General features: G+C 51.1%; 6 protein-coding genes across 6 annotated transcripts; 1 reads left to right on the top strand and 5 right to left on the bottom strand.

Moving 5' to 3' along the window:
* Positions 1-1,236: 1,236 nt before the first annotated feature.
* Positions 1,237-1,983, top strand: FOXG_06545 (uncharacterized protein; the record flags this gene model as incomplete). Its single annotated transcript, XM_018385227.1, has 1 exon — positions 1,237-1,983. The coding sequence occupies exon 1, from the start codon at positions 1,276-1,278 to the stop codon at positions 1,981-1,983; it is 708 nt and encodes a 235-aa protein (XP_018242482.1). The 5' UTR covers positions 1,237-1,275.
* A 6,112-nt stretch (positions 1,984-8,095) lies between these two features.
* On the bottom strand, positions 8,096-8,811 carry FOXG_06544 (uncharacterized protein; the record flags this gene model as incomplete). The annotated part of the gene is made up of 2 exons (XM_018385226.1): positions 8,096-8,357; positions 8,495-8,811. 2 exons carry the CDS (start codon positions 8,809-8,811, stop codon positions 8,096-8,098), a joined length of 579 nt encoding a protein of 192 aa, XP_018242481.1.
* A 358-nt stretch (positions 8,812-9,169) lies between these two features.
* Positions 9,170-9,562, bottom strand: FOXG_19295 (uncharacterized protein; the record flags this gene model as incomplete). The annotated part of the gene is made up of 1 exon (XM_018399501.1): positions 9,170-9,562. The coding sequence occupies one exon, from the start codon at positions 9,560-9,562 to the stop codon at positions 9,170-9,172; it is 393 nt and encodes a 130-aa protein (XP_018242480.1).
* A 1,212-nt stretch (positions 9,563-10,774) lies between these two features.
* FOXG_06543 (uncharacterized protein) lies at positions 10,775-11,971 on the bottom strand. Its single transcript, XM_018385225.1, has one exon. The coding sequence runs from the start codon at positions 11,626-11,628 to the stop codon at positions 11,038-11,040; it is 591 nt and encodes a 196-aa protein (XP_018242479.1). The 5' UTR covers positions 11,629-11,971; the 3' UTR covers positions 10,775-11,037.
* A 1,297-nt stretch (positions 11,972-13,268) lies between these two features.
* FOXG_06542 (uncharacterized protein) lies at positions 13,269-13,987 on the bottom strand (the record flags this gene model as incomplete). The annotated part of the gene is made up of 1 exon (XM_018385224.1): positions 13,269-13,987. A coding segment is annotated over one exon (719 nt), but the record flags the coding sequence as incomplete, so codon positions are not given.
* Positions 13,988-14,090: 103 nt separating this feature from the next.
* Positions 14,091-15,817, bottom strand: FOXG_06541 (uncharacterized protein; the record flags this gene model as incomplete). The annotated part of the gene is made up of 1 exon (XM_018385223.1): positions 14,091-15,817. The coding sequence occupies one exon, from the start codon at positions 15,815-15,817 to the stop codon at positions 14,255-14,257; it is 1,563 nt and encodes a 520-aa protein (XP_018242477.1). The 3' UTR covers positions 14,091-14,254.
* Between the last annotated feature and the right edge of the window lie 1,028 nt (positions 15,818-16,845).

Below are 16,845 nucleotides of genomic sequence, written 5' to 3'. Positions count from 1 at the left end.
CGCTAGAGAGATCATAAGATAAGTCGAGTTCCATCTCGTATCGTTATACATTACGAGCTCTAGCTCTGACGTCGACTCACTCGTCTAGAGGTATTCTTGTCCTTCGTCGTTCTCGCGTGAGATCCTTTTGAAGAGCTCACAACTCTGAGGGGAAGATCTGAAGAATTTGGTATCATGGTAGAGAGACACCACCGCCCCTTTCTTTCTCCAGTGTCGTAGGTCATCCTCGCTGCGGCCGAGAGGAGGGAATACATCCGATTCGGCGTCGTAAGTCTCGGGAGTTTCGCCCGTAACCGGCAGCTTCCTGCTCGATTTAGGGATTGCGAGACGGATATCCATCCGCGAAAGTCCAGGCAAGGCCCCTTGTCAGATCGTGGCTCGAGACAATGCGATGATGGATCAGGCAAGCCATCAGGATCATTAGGAATCGATGACATGGGAAAGGATCACCGACACTATTTAAGACTGTCCATCATGACTGCCTGGCAGAAACTAAACGAGTACTACACCAAGCTTGGAGACTCACCGTTGTTCGCTGCATCCATCATCCTCCACCCATCACTCGGCATGAACTATCTGGAGGTGAACTGGGCGTCGGAAGAGCAGCTTGTGTGGGTGAGGGATGCCAAAATTGGACTGTCTGACTACTTGGACCGTTGGTACCACTGCAACCGGCCGGTGGATGAGCAGCAGAAGATGATCATGGACACATCGACATCCTTAAGCGTACCAAGGACGACAACTGAAGTTAGCGTGTTCAAGCAATGGATTAAAAGCAGGACAGCGAAGACCACGGTGATGGGAAGCGAGCTTGAGCGGTATCTGCGGCTAGAGCCGCAAGAGACTGAGGATCCAATCGAGTGGGGGATGGTTCACCAGGGACAATTCCCGATGATCGGCCAATTGGTTCTCGATATACTCGCGATACCGGCGATGGCGACTGATTGCGAGAGGTCGTTCAGCCTAGCCAAGCTAACGCTGACGACGCAAAGGCTTTCGATGACGACGGAAACGCTGGAGAAGTTACAATGCCTTAGGAACTGGGTCAGACATGGGGCGGTGAAGCTAGGGGCGACAATAGTTCGGGGGGAGGAGGTCCAATGGGAGATTGGAGATGTTAGCATGGAAGCATAGAGAGTCAGATTTGAAATATTTGAAATATTTGAATAAATATTTCAAACAACAAATCCAGTCTTGAGAGTTATCAAATATCTCAAATATGACCTCGGATTTGATTTGTTTGATTTGAGGGCAGCGCTGAACAACGTGTCGCTGATGCGGACTATGCTCCGAGCCATGCTTCACGAGACGTCGACTCAGCTAATGGACGAGCAGAAGAAGATGCTCGAGAGACTCTGGGACGCGTTGATGGGCAATCAGCGGATGACAACACAGATGATGGGTGAGCAGCTAGAGATGGTTCGACAGCTTCAGCAGGAAGTTCAGGCGGTCAAGACGCAGGCGGTCGAGGAGTCGAGGAACGTAGATGAGCTCAGGCGCCTGCATGAGCAGTCTACCAGGCAGCTGAGGGTGATGCGAGAGCAAACGAGCGAACAGATTAGAACAACGCGTGAGCAAACAACCGAGCAATTGAAGATCATTCGGGAACAAACAGCGCGGAACTTTGAGCAGATGCGATTGCAAGTCATGAAAGAAGTAGGCATAGTACAAGGTCAAGCGGCAGAAGAGATAAGGCAAGCGAAGGAGGAACTGAAGCAGGCAAGAGAGGAGATGCAGCAGGCGAAAGAGGAGATCAGCCAAATGAAAGAACAGCTGAAAACGATAGCCGGCAGCATTTCGAGCGGTGCTCAGACGAGCCCGCAGCCATCGTATGCGGACGTAGCCCGTACCCCACCCACAAGCCAGCCAAGTAACGTCCGCACTCTTTCGTCCATGCGCACTACCCCATCCTCATTCACGGACACCTTGTTCTGTACTATTGACCAGGGTTCAAATCCACGACACTCCACGACACATTTGTGAATATGGCGTGGATATGGATGCTGACTAATAATTTCGATGTGGAATGGGTGGAAATGGATCCATTATGGAAATGGATCCATATTGTGGAATTCGTGGAATGGAAACCTACTTCGTCCAACAATGGTAATTAATGGGTCCCGCCCGCCCTCGGTGACGTCAATGTTTTTGTCATTGGTCCATTAAAATCCGCCGTTGCTTGACGCAAAGGCAACACACCCACCGACGTTCCTGTTTCTTGTTATGCTGGATATTCGTAGCCGAACCGATATACCTATAGACGCGCCTTGCCGTCTCTCTCCGTCAAGATCCAGCTTTTGTAGAGCTGAAAGAGCCGTTGATTGTCCTCTTCTGTTCGTTCTGGAACGGATGTGGTTGACTTGGTAGGATGGGGAGTGGCCATTTCGATTTGGGGTAGTAACGCGAGTAACAGTGAAGCCCCCAGAATGGACTCATTGTGTACGGAGGAAAATGGGGTGGCAAATCGATGTTGTGTTGTTGTGGGTGATAGAAAGTACTTAGGATATGCGGGATTTCACAAGGAAATCAAGGTATTTTCGAACCCCACCTAAAATATTCCACGATTTCCACATGTGGAACATGTGGAAGGGGCTTCGTGGCGTGGATATGGGAAATGCTGAAGCCCACGTGGAATGGAATGGAATGGATATGGATCCACATTATGGATCCATATGTGGATTTCGTGGTATGGATTTGAACCCTGCTATTGACACATCACGGGTCAGCGAGGAGGACAGAGGTAAGGCGCAAGTAGGAGAAGTGCGTCAAGCTATCGAAGAAAAGGTGCGGGCGAGGGAAGGCGGCCAACCGAACTGGCGATGCGCAGCCGTGGTGAAGGATGTAAGGAACGAAGATCGCATCAAGGTAGTGTGCCGAGACGAGGCGGAGCTGCAGCTTGTCAGGGAGGCGGCAGAGAGGACGATGGTGAAGGGCGTGAGGGTTCTCAGAAACCAGCTATACCCGGTCAAGGTCGACGGTGCAAACAGGACGGCGGTTCTAGATTCATCTGGCAATATTCTGCCTGGTGCAGCCGAAGCTCTAGGAAAAGAGAATGTAGTGACGATAGCCAAGATGCACTGGCTCAGCAATAAGGAGAACGGGAAGATGTACGGCTCGATGGTGATCTATGTCACCAAGGCGAGCGATGCGCGACGACTTCTTGACGAGAGATACTTCCACCTCGCCGGAGAGTCGGCCAGCACTAATGTCTTTGAGCGACGCCAAGGCCCCGACCAATGCTACAACTGCTGGGAGACTGGCCATAAAGCCTTTGCCTGCAGTAAAACACAACGATGCGGCAAGTGTGCGGAGACGGGACATCGCCATCGAGACTGCCAAGCGGTCGAACCAAAGTGTGTTCCATGCGGAGGACCACACGAGTCGTTCAGTCAAAACTGTCGGGTGCGACAACTACACATCACTGATGGGCACTGACCTGCGAATCTTCCAGCTCAACGTGCACAAGAAGGATGTGGTGCAGCTGAGCATGATGAACGACAGAGACTTGCAGGACTATGCGGTGCTGGCAGTCGCTGAGCCGTACGCCTTGAATATTGAAGGATCGGTGGTGACGACACCAAACAGTCACAGGAACTGGATCAAGTATATACCTACAAAGAGACACGACATGCAGTGGCCGATACGCAGCATGCTCTGGATACGGAGCGACCTAGAGGCGGAACAAGTGCCGATACCATCGGCTGACCTCACGGGGGCGATACTTCGGTGGCCCGACCGGGAGGTCTTGGTGGTATCGGTATACGTGGCAGGGAAAGATGAGGAGGCCCTACGTACTGCCATGAGGCAACTACATGCGATCATCGGGAGCTTCCGTAACAGCACGGGAAAGAGGACGGACGTCATCCTAGCCGGCGACTTTAACCGGCACGATCAGCTCTGGGGAGGCGACGATGTGACGGGTAGGAGACAAGGTGAGGCGGGGCCGATCATCGACCTCATGGATGAGCATGGTCTACTCAGTCTTCTCCCACGAGGAACGAAGACGTGGGAAGGACCGGGTGGTGAGAGCACGATCGACTTGACGCTCGCATCAGCCGAGCTGGCAGACGAGATGGTACACTGCGGCATCTATCCGACCGAGCATGGATCAGATCACAGGGCTATCCAGGCAGAGTTTGATCTCGCGATGCCCGAGAGAACAGCGGAACCAAGGTTGTTGTTCAAAAATGCACCGTGGAACGCAATCAGGGAAAGGGTGAAGGAAAAGCTCTCACCACTTCCGTGGGATGGTGATGTCCAGTCACAGACAGGTTGATGGATGTGGTCCTCGATGCGATCCACGATCTAGTCCCACGTGCGAAGCCATCACCGTACGCAAAGAGATGGTGGACAACAGATCTCACCAAGCTTCGTAGGACGTACACGTTCTGGAGGAACCTGGCAAGGGCCCGGCGTCGGGCCGGTCAACGGATTGACAGCCTGGAAGATCGAGCCAAAGAAACGGGTAAAGAGTACCATGATGCTATGAAAAGACAGAAGAAGACGCACTGGGACGACTTTCTCGCCGATGGGACCAACATCTGGCAAGCCGCCAAGTACCTCAAACCCGGACATGATGCGAACGGTGATAAGGTGCCTCCCGCTGAAGAGAACTGATGGAACAACGACGCAGGACAAAGTCGAACAGGCGGAGGAACTGCTCAACGTCTTCTTCCCGCCGCTGCCAACAGACATAGAAGAAGAAGGCCCGCGACCACGGCGCAGAGAAGTGGCCATGCCGAACCTCACGATGGAGGAGGTGGAGGAGAAGGTGATGGAAGCCAAGGCGTGGAAGGCGCCCGGTCAAGACGGACTGCCAGCCATGGTATGGAAGCAGCTGTGGCCGGTGGTGAAGGAACGGGTCCTGCATCTGTTTCGGACATCACTGGATACAGGGCGATTGCCTAGCCAGTGGAGGACGGCCAAAATCATCCCACTCAAGAAACCGAACAAAGGCGACTATAAGATAGCCAAGGCATGGAGACCGATCTCGCTTCTATCGACGCTGGGCAAGATCCTGGAAACAGTAGTGGCGGACCGTATATCGCACGCCGCCGAGACGTACGGACTCTTACCCACCAATCACTTTGGTGCGAGAAAGAGGCGATCGGCAGAGCAGGCTCTACTGCTCTTCCAGGAACAGGTCTACAAAGCATGGCGCAATCGCAAAGTGGTCAGTCTCGTTAGCTTCGACGTCAAAGGAGCTTACAACGGCGTGTTCAAGGACAGGTTGCTGCAGAGACTCGAGGCGCGTGGTATACCCAAGGGGCTGATCAGGTGGATCGATGCCTTCTGCTCATACCGCACGGCTACCATCACGGTGAATGGCTACACATCAGCGCTACGGGAACTGCCACAAGCTGGCCTCCCACAAGGGTCACCACTATCGCCGATACTGTTCCTGTTCTTCAATGCAGACTTAGTGCAGAGCAGGATAGACTCGAACGGAGGCTCGATTGCGTTTGTCGACGACTACTCAGCCTGGGTCACAGGTCCGACGGCCGAAGACAACAGAGAGGGCATTCAGGCCATCATCGACCGTGCACTGGACTGGGAAAGACGCAGCGGAGCGACATTTGAGTGCGACAAGACGACCATCGTGCACTTTACCCGCGTCATCGACCGTACCAGCCGCATACCGTTCACGATCAAGGGAGATGTGATCAAGCCGAAGCGGAAGGCCAAAATTCTGGGCGTCATCATGGATGCAGGACTAAGATTCAAGAAACACATGGCTGAAGCGGCCACCAGAGGTCTCACGGCGGCCATGTGCCTGAGAAGTCTGAGGATGCTATCTCCACGCACGGCTAGGCAGCTGTTTACGGCGACCGTCGCTCCGGCGATGGACTACGCTTCGGTCGTGTGGTCGCATGCACGAAACGAAAGAGCACTGAGCTGGTTCAACAGGGCTCAGAAGATAGGAGCACGAGCCATCACGGGTGCTTTCCGGACAGTCGCGACAGCAGTGATGGAGGCAGAAGCCAACATACAGACGGTATGCGAGCGACATGCTCAAGCAGGCATGCGGATGTACATCAACATCAAGACGGTGCCAAAGACGCACCCGCTAGCAGCCCTCAAGGTGTCGGCGAGTCGAAGATACATGTCACCGTTGAAGAAGCTGGCGCTTGCGTATGAAGGCAGCGGAACGGAGCGGATGGAAACGATTGAGGCCTATGCGGTACCACCGTGGTACAACCGGGTGCCGCTTGTACGCGAGGCCGATCGTGAAGCGGCAAAAATAGCTGCAAAGAACGTCAACGACATTGCCATCGCGACCAGTGCTTCCGACAGGGGAGGTCTAGTGGGTATGGGCGGCATCGTGGCCCAAAGATCGCCTGGTCAAACAGACAGGATGGTGGCCAGGTACTCGGCCACGCTCGGGTCACGAGACGATCAGAACCCGTACACCGCCGAACTGGAGGCGATAGCGATGGCATTGCGATGCATGCCGGATGGTCTACAATGTCGAGAGCTTACGGTGCTGTCAAGTAGCCAGTCGTCACTCAAGGCGATTGCCCGACCGCAACAGCAATCAGGCCAGACCTCCATACGTCAGATCTACGAGCACATCGAGCGACTGAGAAAGGGAAACAATAGAGTCAAGATGATCTGGGTACCATCCAGAGACGATGACCTCAGCATGAGTCGTGAAGCAAAGAGACAAGCCAAGAAGGCTACCAGAGCGGGATGCACGCCGCAATCGCTACCGTACCAGGCCCGCTCCACGCGGCTCAGGCTGGCAGTGTCGCAGCTGCATCAGCAACGGAAACTACCCAACAATGTAGGCAACTACTCCAAACGGATAGATCGGGCCCTACCAGGCAAACATACGCAAACACTATACGACATTTGCAAGAGACGAGAAGCCGGAGTGCTCTCGCAGCTCCGCACGGGAATGGCAAAGATCAACAGCTACCTCAACAAGATCGGGGCCGCAGAGTCGGACAGGTGTGAATGTGGATGTGTACCAGAGACAATGGAGCATTTTCTGTTCCGATGCACAAGATGGGAAGCAGAGCGTGAAGCCATGCGTCGAGTAGGACAAAACATGATGGGCAACCTTTCCTTCTTTCTAGGTGGAAAGTCGGCGTTAGACGGAGCAAAGTGGAGACCTAACCTGGAGGCGGTGCGAGCGACAGTCAAATTTGCGATGGCGACAGGAAGATTGAGCCAGGAAGGAGTTTGAGAAGGAGAAAACTAATGACCACTAATATTAACATCACAGCTGATTACTAACAACAAACAGCCTCAAGTTGACAGACCATGCTTCAGCTGCTGAAGATAGGATGCTGAACACTTGGAGAAGTTGGCCTTCAAGCAGGCCTGTCGCAGGGACAAGCGAGGCTGGGGAAAGTGGCAGGATGTAAGGACTGGTGAGGTTGAGGTTGTAAGGGGTAAAATGGGGGGAATAACAGTGTAACGAGATACAACGTTGTGGGCCCTATGAGGCGTATCCTCCCGGGCGGAATAAATTCATTCATTCATTCATTCCTCTCTGAGGATGGGGAGGGACTACGGTTCCATAATACATATACAATTAGGGGCATCAAGGCGCCCGCGATCCGTTCAACATAATATAATAAAAATAATCGTATTCTTAAAATCTTACTAAAATATAAGAGATAAGGGAAATAAAAAAGAAATAGGTTCAGGATTAAATATCTTATAAAAGCGAATTTATAAATACCTTCTTCTATATAGGAAACGTAACGCTTGATCGAGCGTCACTCTATCGCAACATACCATGACATGCCGCGACAGCAATATTGACTCAAATAGAATAAAACTTCGCTTCTAATGCTCTTTAGACCAGCGAAGTATAGATTAGAATTCAACTTGGCCAAAAAATTGGTGGCGGCCTTGAAGACCTAAGTCGCATTTGCCTACTGGAGTGTCAACCCCTGTAAAGTGGGACAGATTAAATTAATTGTGCAACAATTGATTTTGGAATGTAGGACTAGGGGAGGTACGTTGAGCCCTTGTGTTTGTAATGCCGACAATGGCATTGTTAAGAATGCAATCACTAAATGACCGATAATATAGCAAGGCAATATACCCAGCCAGCCAGCCAGTGTAACTTAGCTTCACGTCATCACCGAGTGAGTCCCTTCCTGAAGTCAAGGTTCGGCTTTAGTGAAGCGATGATGAGCGCTGACTGTTGGTTGACACCGAAAGCGCTGATTGATCGGACGGTCGACTTGGGCAAGACGACGACGGGTTGGGAGACGATGCCGATGGCGATCAGGGCGATGAGACTGATTGAAGTGAATGGTGCTGGGGGTGAAGCGATGAGTCGCTCATCTTGGGGTCCGTCAGCGACGGCTGAAGCGACGCGTGTGCAATGGCTGTTACGTCTTTGACACGGTCGATGGTGTCCCTCAATTGGCGGTCAAAGTCAGGCACCGCTGTCGTGGGGATCAAGAGCCTCGACAAACTTGTCCTACAGCCTGAGGTGAATGATGAGTTCAGAAACGACGGCAACGGGGCTCACCCGTTCGCCAGCCGCGTCATAATCTCCTTGACAACAACATTCTTAATCACCTCAAGCGACTCTTCACGAACCTGCCCCTCTTGGACAAAATCAACGACCCCCTCAAGCCTGTCCATGTCTTCACGCAATTCTGAGAACGAGCAGTCATACGTATCGGCAAACTCCTCATTCTTCGAATCAAGCGCCGCAAAACGATGTTCCAGCGCGTCGTATCGCTCTTGGAGCTTATCCATGCCTTCGACCAGTTCCTTGTTTTGCTGTTTCAGCTTCTCGTTCTCGGTCTCCAAGGCTTCGACTCGGCTTTGCACTTCCTTCATAGCTCGGAGTTCGGCCTAGAGAAGGGTGATATCGTCGCGTTCGGTTTCGGTATCTTGGCGTGGACGCTTTTTGCTGGGAAATTCGATCGGGGGAGGCGGAGGCGGTGGGCGGGATGTGGTTTCATCGTATGATGGTGGTGCGGCTGTGTCGCCTGAGGGCTCGATGAGTTTGCCTCCAATGCCGCCGTACAAACTGGCGATGTGGTATCGGGTGCTGCAGGACTTGAAGAGACCTTGACTGGCCGCATCGCTGATGTGTTGTAGCTTGGGGGGCGCGTCGCGAGCTTCGATGTAAATGGAGAGGGCGGTGGCCTTGGATAGATCACGAATAGCGTCGAGGACTACTCCGGAGGATTTTTTAGATGCAGATAACGGCTCGACAGCAGCGGTGTGGACAATGATGGTAGGAGGACACCAACGTAAAGTCGAGACTAAGAGTGGTAGACTTGAACGCCTCCCCTATTGTTGTGGGAACAGTCGGGTTCTTAACAACCTCAAGAGAAACGATAGACGAAGCACAAACTCGAACCATGGCCTTCGTAACAATATCCAACCCCTTGAGCTTAACAGGCACACCCAGCTCAAAAAAAGCAGCCTCCCCATTAAACCTCGTATTAAAGGTAACAGCGCTCGATCTCGGATCCGGCTTCGTCAAGAATTGCATCGTATCATCCTCCCGCCACCTCACGACAGCTTTCGTAGTATGATGTAAATCGAGCGACGGTTCTTTCAGGCACGTTGAAGACGACATTTCTACGATTAGTACGTCCACCAGAGGGAACTTACCGGACCAAGCCCGTGTCCAAAAGGAGGAACAGCTTCGACGACAGGCGATCCGCAAAGCCTCCAGCGAACTGCGAGAACCAGGCAGATCCCTTCTACAGTCCCCGGTTGTTCCAGCAAAGGAGGCTTGACGCGCTCGTTTGATGGGTGCAAGTCGGAATTTTATGACGGTCTGTAGCGCGAGTTACTGCCTCTTTTTGGACGCGGGTGCTTTTTTGAAGAATGAGTTGATGGGAGGAGGATGTTGTGAGGATGGAGGAAGACATCGTGAAGAGTTGAAGAACTAGCGTCGTGTTGGGTGCGGAGATAGAAGGGAAGGGAATTAAGATGGCTGGTGCCGAGAGACACAATTTCGAAGGAAGAATTGTTTGTCCGTATACCGGGTATGACCTCGAGAGTGGATCGCCCTGGGGTGTCAGAAATGCTGGTCGCCATTCACATGAATTCTTTTGTCACCTATTTGCATCAATCTCTCAAGCTTTTTGCCGCTGCCGGCATCTCTGGGTGCGTTGCGCTTGCAGGCGACGTCGACGCAGCGCAAGGGGGTCATGTTCGTCCACGAATCGGAACTCCATTGTTGCTTTGTGTTGCTAGTGAAATTTGCTGATTTCACATGACACGTTGAGATTTTTGGGCCGTGAGAACGGGCTAACCTGATAAGGAAAATGTAACGCTCTTACCAAAGGCTTTCTAGTCCAAAATAGGGAAATGTAACGCTCAACGGCCTTCTATTCATTCTCCGACCGCCCTTAAGGTCGTTCATTCCAACCCTCGTAATACAACAGCAAGGCAGATTTGAGACTAAAAAATGTATTTTCAAGTTATTCAGGCATACAGGAACCCAATTAAGCTATACGAGACCAGAAGTTCGTGCTGTGGTCTGGAAATTCTAAATGCTGATTCCCCCCTGGAATCACGGTATATAGATTTCTTGAGTAGAGCACAGGAAATTGGACGCGTCTGAGGTACGATGATCCCAGGAGCAACCCACCAGAGATCGTCATGCAAAGAGATGATTGGTATGAGGCCAAGCCACCGGGAATCTCACTAGATAACCGCCAGTATAGAGCAATGGGCCTGCCTTCAGGATATCTAAAAGCAAGCTACAGCTGGTGTCTTGATCAAGGACGGGAGCAACTGAATTCAATTCAACGTAAGTCAACCCACATCAACATTTTGTCGAAGAGCCATTAGGATATGTAGATTAGGCCAGGGGGTGAGCTAAAATACACATATTCTATTGGCTCCTTGACAAAATGTTGATGTGAATTGCCTTACGTTGAATTGAATTCAGTTGCTCCCATCCTTGCCAAAAAGGAGCACGCAAAAACTGATTCAAGAACACGTTATGGTATCAAGTCAAATACAAGAAAGATCATTATCGATGGTTGTTCATCTCCTATGCTTGTGTTATCTACATATACACACGCCATCTATCACCATCTAGTCCTTCACTCGTGACTTCTTTCGAGGTCGTCCAGGCCCACGCATGCTCTTGCGCTTCTCTGAAGCACCCTTAGCCAACTGCTTAGTCTCAAACTTGTCCAACATATCGGGCGTAATCGTGCGCAGCTTGGACTCGTGCTCCCAAGTCGATTCGGCTGGACGGTAGCCAACCCACTGTACTTGATACATGTGTTGGGAGTTTCCGGACTTGTCCGAGGGTGAGGCTCGCTTTAAGATCTTGAAGACGTGATAGGTATCAAGGTTGGTGGCAGCCTTGCGGCCGTCCAGCTTTTCCCAGTACTTGAAGACAAGCACAGGCACCTTTTCTTGAAGACTCCACTCTGACTCCCAGGTGGTTTCCCCGTCTTGCCACTTGACTTGGATGTCTACGGTGGAGTTTTTGGTGTCAACACGGTGGCCAATGAATTTGTCAATCGCAACGTCTTTTTCCAAGTCGGGACCGATCTTCTGAGTCGCGCCTCCCTTAGGCGGCGACTGCACTTTGCCAGCGATTGGAGAAGCTTTACTCTCAGCTGGCTCCTGGAGATGAGCCGTACCATGATGCTTGGAACGTGTAGCAGCAGCCATACTGTCTCGAGTTCTCAAATGTAAAGCCAAAAAGTCGTAGGGATCTGGTCAGTCGGCGTATGTGACGAGTCCAAATAAGGTCAAAAACATCGTATCGCGCAAAACAGAGGCAATGAAACAAAAACGCTGCCAGTTGCAATTGATATTCCGGTGATTCAGCGCGTTGAGCTTTGTTGAAGTGGTTTCACTGCTGCGTTACTGCAGATGCTGATGGCAAGTTACGCGTGAACGCGTTCACCTGCAACGCGTTAACAGGGTAAGTGCGCCACAATCAGCCACGAGTTACATGGCATGGGTTGGGTGTGGCGGCCAATATATAGGCACCTAGGTGCCCAAATAAAATTGCGCACCCACTACTGATAAGAAAAAGAAAAAAAAAAGAAAAGAAAGAAGAAAAAAACCCATGCTTCGGTTGGATCGCTATTGCTGCGTAATCCTGAAGTTGCTTATCGTTCATGAGGCTGTCGTGTACCGTATCCTGCTTTCTCACATTCAGTTGAATCACCTGGAGGGACCTACTCACAGTGTTGCTAATAATATGGCAATAAAGTAGTATATTGCAATATAACCCATATGGTATGGACTTTCTCATATTGTAACAATATGATATGAAGATTTTGATATTGCAACAATATAATATGAGGATGTCCATATTGGCAATATATTACTTATATTGGGATGTTAGTCCTGGGGTGAAATTGCCTTTTGACAGTCGCGGACAGGTCTTGCCCTATACCAACGACAGGGATACTTGGCATTTTATTGGCTAAAATGCAGCCACGCGTTGTTTCCCCGCATCAGGGGAGGTACAATTGGTACTAACCATGTTTGGCTAAACCTTCCCTGCCGACCCATCGTCACCTCTGCCCATTATCTTTGTTACTGTCGAGCGGAGACAGACTTACCGCCATACCTCAATAGCGCCTCCCTTTTGTAAAATGGCCACAACGAGAAGAGTCGTCAATTTCAGTCGACTTGGCGATGAGACTTGTGCAGAAGCGGTTTAGTGATGGGGTCACGTGGAATATATTGGGTGTATTGTCACACTGCCAATATATTGGGATCTTGGCAATAAATACAATATGAGCCATGTTCATATTGGGTAATACAATATACATCCCTTGACAATACAATAATATTGCGAGGGGATCCATATTGGCAATATCGTATTGTTTATATTATTAGCAACACTGCCTACTCATGCCACCTGGGGTGAAGTTTTAGGCAATTTCTACTGAATGACTCATGCGGACCGCTGCAGAGAGCGCACTTGGGTATCTGTGCCTGGCACTTACTGTGATGGTGGCTCTCGGCGGCGCATCTTGCACATACTCGATTCTTGCTGCACGAGAATGCTTTGTGACCGAGCCCTTGGCAGTTATAGCATTGTTCCGGTCCAGTGATCTGCTCGAATACACTCGTATATGTCGATTCACCTGCGACGAGAAAGTAGTGTTCCTGTAGTAGTCTCTTGGCATCGTTGTTTTTAGTGAGGTACACCACCATGGATCCATATGTCTTAGGGTTGACCTTTCGGCTCAGCCAGGCCACTTTGGCAATCTGCACTCCATTCTCATGGCTCAAGGTTTCCATTGCTCCGGGGAGAACATTAAATTCCTGGTCAAAAACGGTCGTACGATTCATGCTATCAACTTTGATAGGATATAATTGGTCTCGAAGGACATGTCCTGCTCAACTGTCTTGTGGATAATCGTCGGTGTAGCGTCTCCAATGTGGTCTTCAGGAACTCTGGACTTATCCACTGTGCAGAACACCGGTTCCGGAGTTGCCGATCGGGCCGCAGATGGAGATTGGCTGGACATGCTGGTGGGTGTCATCCTGGCTGCGTCTGCATACGATTGAACCGACGACCGTTGTGTTTCAGTCTTGTTCAGCATGTTTAACTGTAGTCGAGTCTGCTCCAGCTCGCCACAAGCCTGGATAAGCTGGTCTTGGACTTGCGATAATTCTTGTGCCGTCTGAGCCGTGGTCCTGGTGACTTCCTCGGCCATACGATCTCTGAGTTTAGTGAACTCGAGCTGAAACTCAGCCTTCATCGCTTCGGTTTTCATGTTGAAGTCCTGCCCCAGGAGTTGCTTCAAGCTCTGGACTGCCTCGACCACGCCCCCGGATGACTTAGGGGCAGTCTGCTTCCGAGCTCGGTTTTGTCCTAGAACTCCCTCGCTAGTCCCACCTTCTTCCTGCCAATCCATATCGCCATTTTGCTGCTGCATCTCCAACATCTTCGTCGTCCTGGCCATCTTTCGCTGGGGACGATGATATCCCCCGCCCGACGCATCCGGCTCATGTCCCATGACGATAATGACGTCTGATACGGGGTTCGCAACACCAGACATCCACTAAGCGGTTACCAGGACTTTCAAAAGTTATAAAAAAAGGATAACAAAAGTATTCAAGAAGTATCGAGTCTCCCCGGTCGAGGGTCAAGTGCGAATCAATCGGTCGGTTTTTTATTTTTATTTTTATTTTTTAATTGGAGGGAGAAAAAGGCACATAACCTGGTCTTATCTCGTCTCGTCATCCATGTCATAGGCTGAAAAAAGGGGTAATGAAGAAAAACAGAGGGTATCAAGCCCGATCGTTCCAAATCCAAGATTTTGCTCCCTCACCCGCCTCCTTCAGGTAGAATATTCCCTAGGCTTCTTAGAACCTCGATGACTGGTATGTCCCTTGTTCCTGCGCTCGCCTTCTCCTGCTCCTCACGTTGTCGAAGTCGTAGGGCGCTAACACTAAGGACCTTATCCGCTTCTTTGCCCGCAACCAGAACCCGCTGCTCGAGCTTGTGAACGTTGTCGGCAAGTTGGTCGACCTGAAACTCGAGTGACGACTGAATAATCCGCAACCTTGGTTCTGTCTGAGACCGAACAGCGTCGAATGATGCTGTCTCGTCGGCCAGGAATCCTCTGATCTTGCCTTCATATGGATCTAAAAGATCAAAGTCTGGTAGAACAATAGGCCCAGTCTCGCCTCCGGAGAAGAGAGGCGGTTGGCCAGGCGGTGGTTTTCGTATTGCTTGCCATACCTTCTTCTCATCTTGTAATCTTTTGATGTTGATTTCCAGTTGGGCCAGTTTCTCGTCCAACTCCATGTTTCTGGGGTTGGGCCTCAACACTACAGGCACATTTGGCCCGTCATCCTCTCGACTAAACCAGTCTGAGAAGTCAGATCGAGCCGCAAAGTCTTTTAGCAGTTGATCTTGAATAGCACGAGCACCAAGAATAGCATTAGAATTCGGTGTGCTATGAGGAGGCTTCGCTGCCAGAGCGCGCTCGCCACACCAGGTCAACAGTTGTTTCATACGCCGAGGCTCTGTCAAGCCTTCGGCTTCAATGTGTTTGTAAAAATCCGCCGGGTTGACCTCCCGGTGGGGTATTGCTGTTTGGCCGCTCTCGATCAGAGAGCTCGCCCTTCTTCCACGGTTACCCAAACTGCTCCGCCTGTTGCTATTGCCCCCCTTCTTTCGCATCTCTTTGTTTCTGTTAATGATGGGCGTATCGCTCATAGGCAGAGCAATTGTGGTCGACTGCACAGGCGGTTCGCGTTGCGGCGATTTATCCCAGTCCGGAGGCGGTCTAGTAGGTTTTGCGCGGGATTCGCGTTTCTTAGGCGCTCCACTGACTGGGGAAGCTGGCGCTGCTTCAGGTACTGTTTCTAGTTGGGATTCAGGCTCGGGTTCTGGTATGGACGCTGGTGCTGGTTGAGGGCCTTCTTCCTCCTGTGCTTCCCCAGATCGTCGCGTGCTCCTCCTGGTTGATGGTCTCTTGGGGACCTTGATTTCTTGCGCATCTGATGCTTCAACACTCGCTTTTCGTCTGCTACTCTTCCTCGTCGGGGGCTTTGTCGTCGTGTTTGTTTCTTTTTCGGGCGGCCCCTCCTCCACAATCGTTCCATTAGTCGTCGGTGCCTTAGCAGCATGTTGCTTCGCCGCAGGTCGTCCCTTTGCAGACGACTTCACTGGCTCCGCCTTTGGCTCTGGCACTGCTTCCGTCTTCGGTTCGTCTGTCTTGTCCGTCTTAATTCTCTTCGATTTTCGCACAAATGCGAAGTCATCGTCGAGCTCATAATCTGTCGCCGCCGCTGCAGCGAGACGCTTGCTCAACCGTCGCCCGTGCTCGTTGCTTATGCTAATTACTTGAAGCGGCCGCCGAGTCGTCACCGGAGTCGTCATGGGTGGCGCATTCGGGACCGTTGACGATGTGATTTTAGATTCCCGGGGTCGTGATGCCGGGAAAGTTGTCGGTGCGGTGCGGTACGGTCGGTGGTGGAGGGGCCGAAACTGTCGCGCAGGGTCAAAGAGGTGCGTCGCGTCGTGATTTACGTGTTCTCAATGATTAAAAAAATGCTGCTCAAAATGCTCAAATGCTATCACAATGCAATTCGTGATGTCGGTCAGTTTGCGGCTTCGTAGATGGTGGTTTGCGGTTCGCGACGTGATTCGCGAATCGTATAGTTGCGTGGACTGCTTGCATATTTGGAGACAGCGGATAGTGTCGAGCACTGGCAGCTTCCTCTTTCACACACATTCACAATCTAAAAAGCGTCACCACACAGTACGTTGAGGGATACAGTACCTACTATGTCTACCCCAGTTTGGCCTTTTATACACTAGCTGAGCGTCAAGCCAAAGGTAACGATAAGCCTCTCCGCACTGTAACGGGCCATTCCATCTTAGGACTAGTGCTCTGACTAGCAGTACTTGAGAGGTACGCGTATTATGGGGCCGAAAAATGGCTTACAGGTGAATTTTACAGCCAAAAATGGACATTACATCTGCTCACGAAGTGCCTTTCTGTTCCTGGAAGTCCCCACCAGTGCTGTTAATATAAACAATATGATATTGGAAATTGAGCCCCTTCGCAATATTTTTGTATTACCCAATAGGAACATGACTCATATTGTACTTATTGCCAAGAACCCAATATACTGGCATCGCGACAATACACTCAAAATATTCCACGTGACCCCATCACTATACCGCTTCTGCACAATTCTCGTCGCTCTACTGCACCATAACTTGAGGAACCCTACTCCGTACTAGAGTTCTTTTTGGTGGCCCACCTCACAGGAGGTAGAGTTCCCTTCAACGACAGGGGTAGAGTTCTTTTCGTAACTGCCAATCATAATCCGACAATCCTATTACGTAAGGGGCGCGCCCGCCGTAGACCTGCCAAGTGGTGGATTATTCCACTGCTGAGA

Source organism: Fusarium oxysporum, chromosome 3 (assembly GCF_000149955.1).
Source record: "Fusarium oxysporum f. sp. lycopersici 4287 chromosome 3, whole genome shotgun sequence".
In the NCBI taxonomy this organism is placed as follows: domain Eukaryota; kingdom Fungi; phylum Ascomycota; class Sordariomycetes; order Hypocreales; family Nectriaceae; genus Fusarium; species Fusarium oxysporum.
Note: the sequence above shows the minus strand (reverse complement) of the source record. Positions and strands in the feature narration are given on the sequence as shown.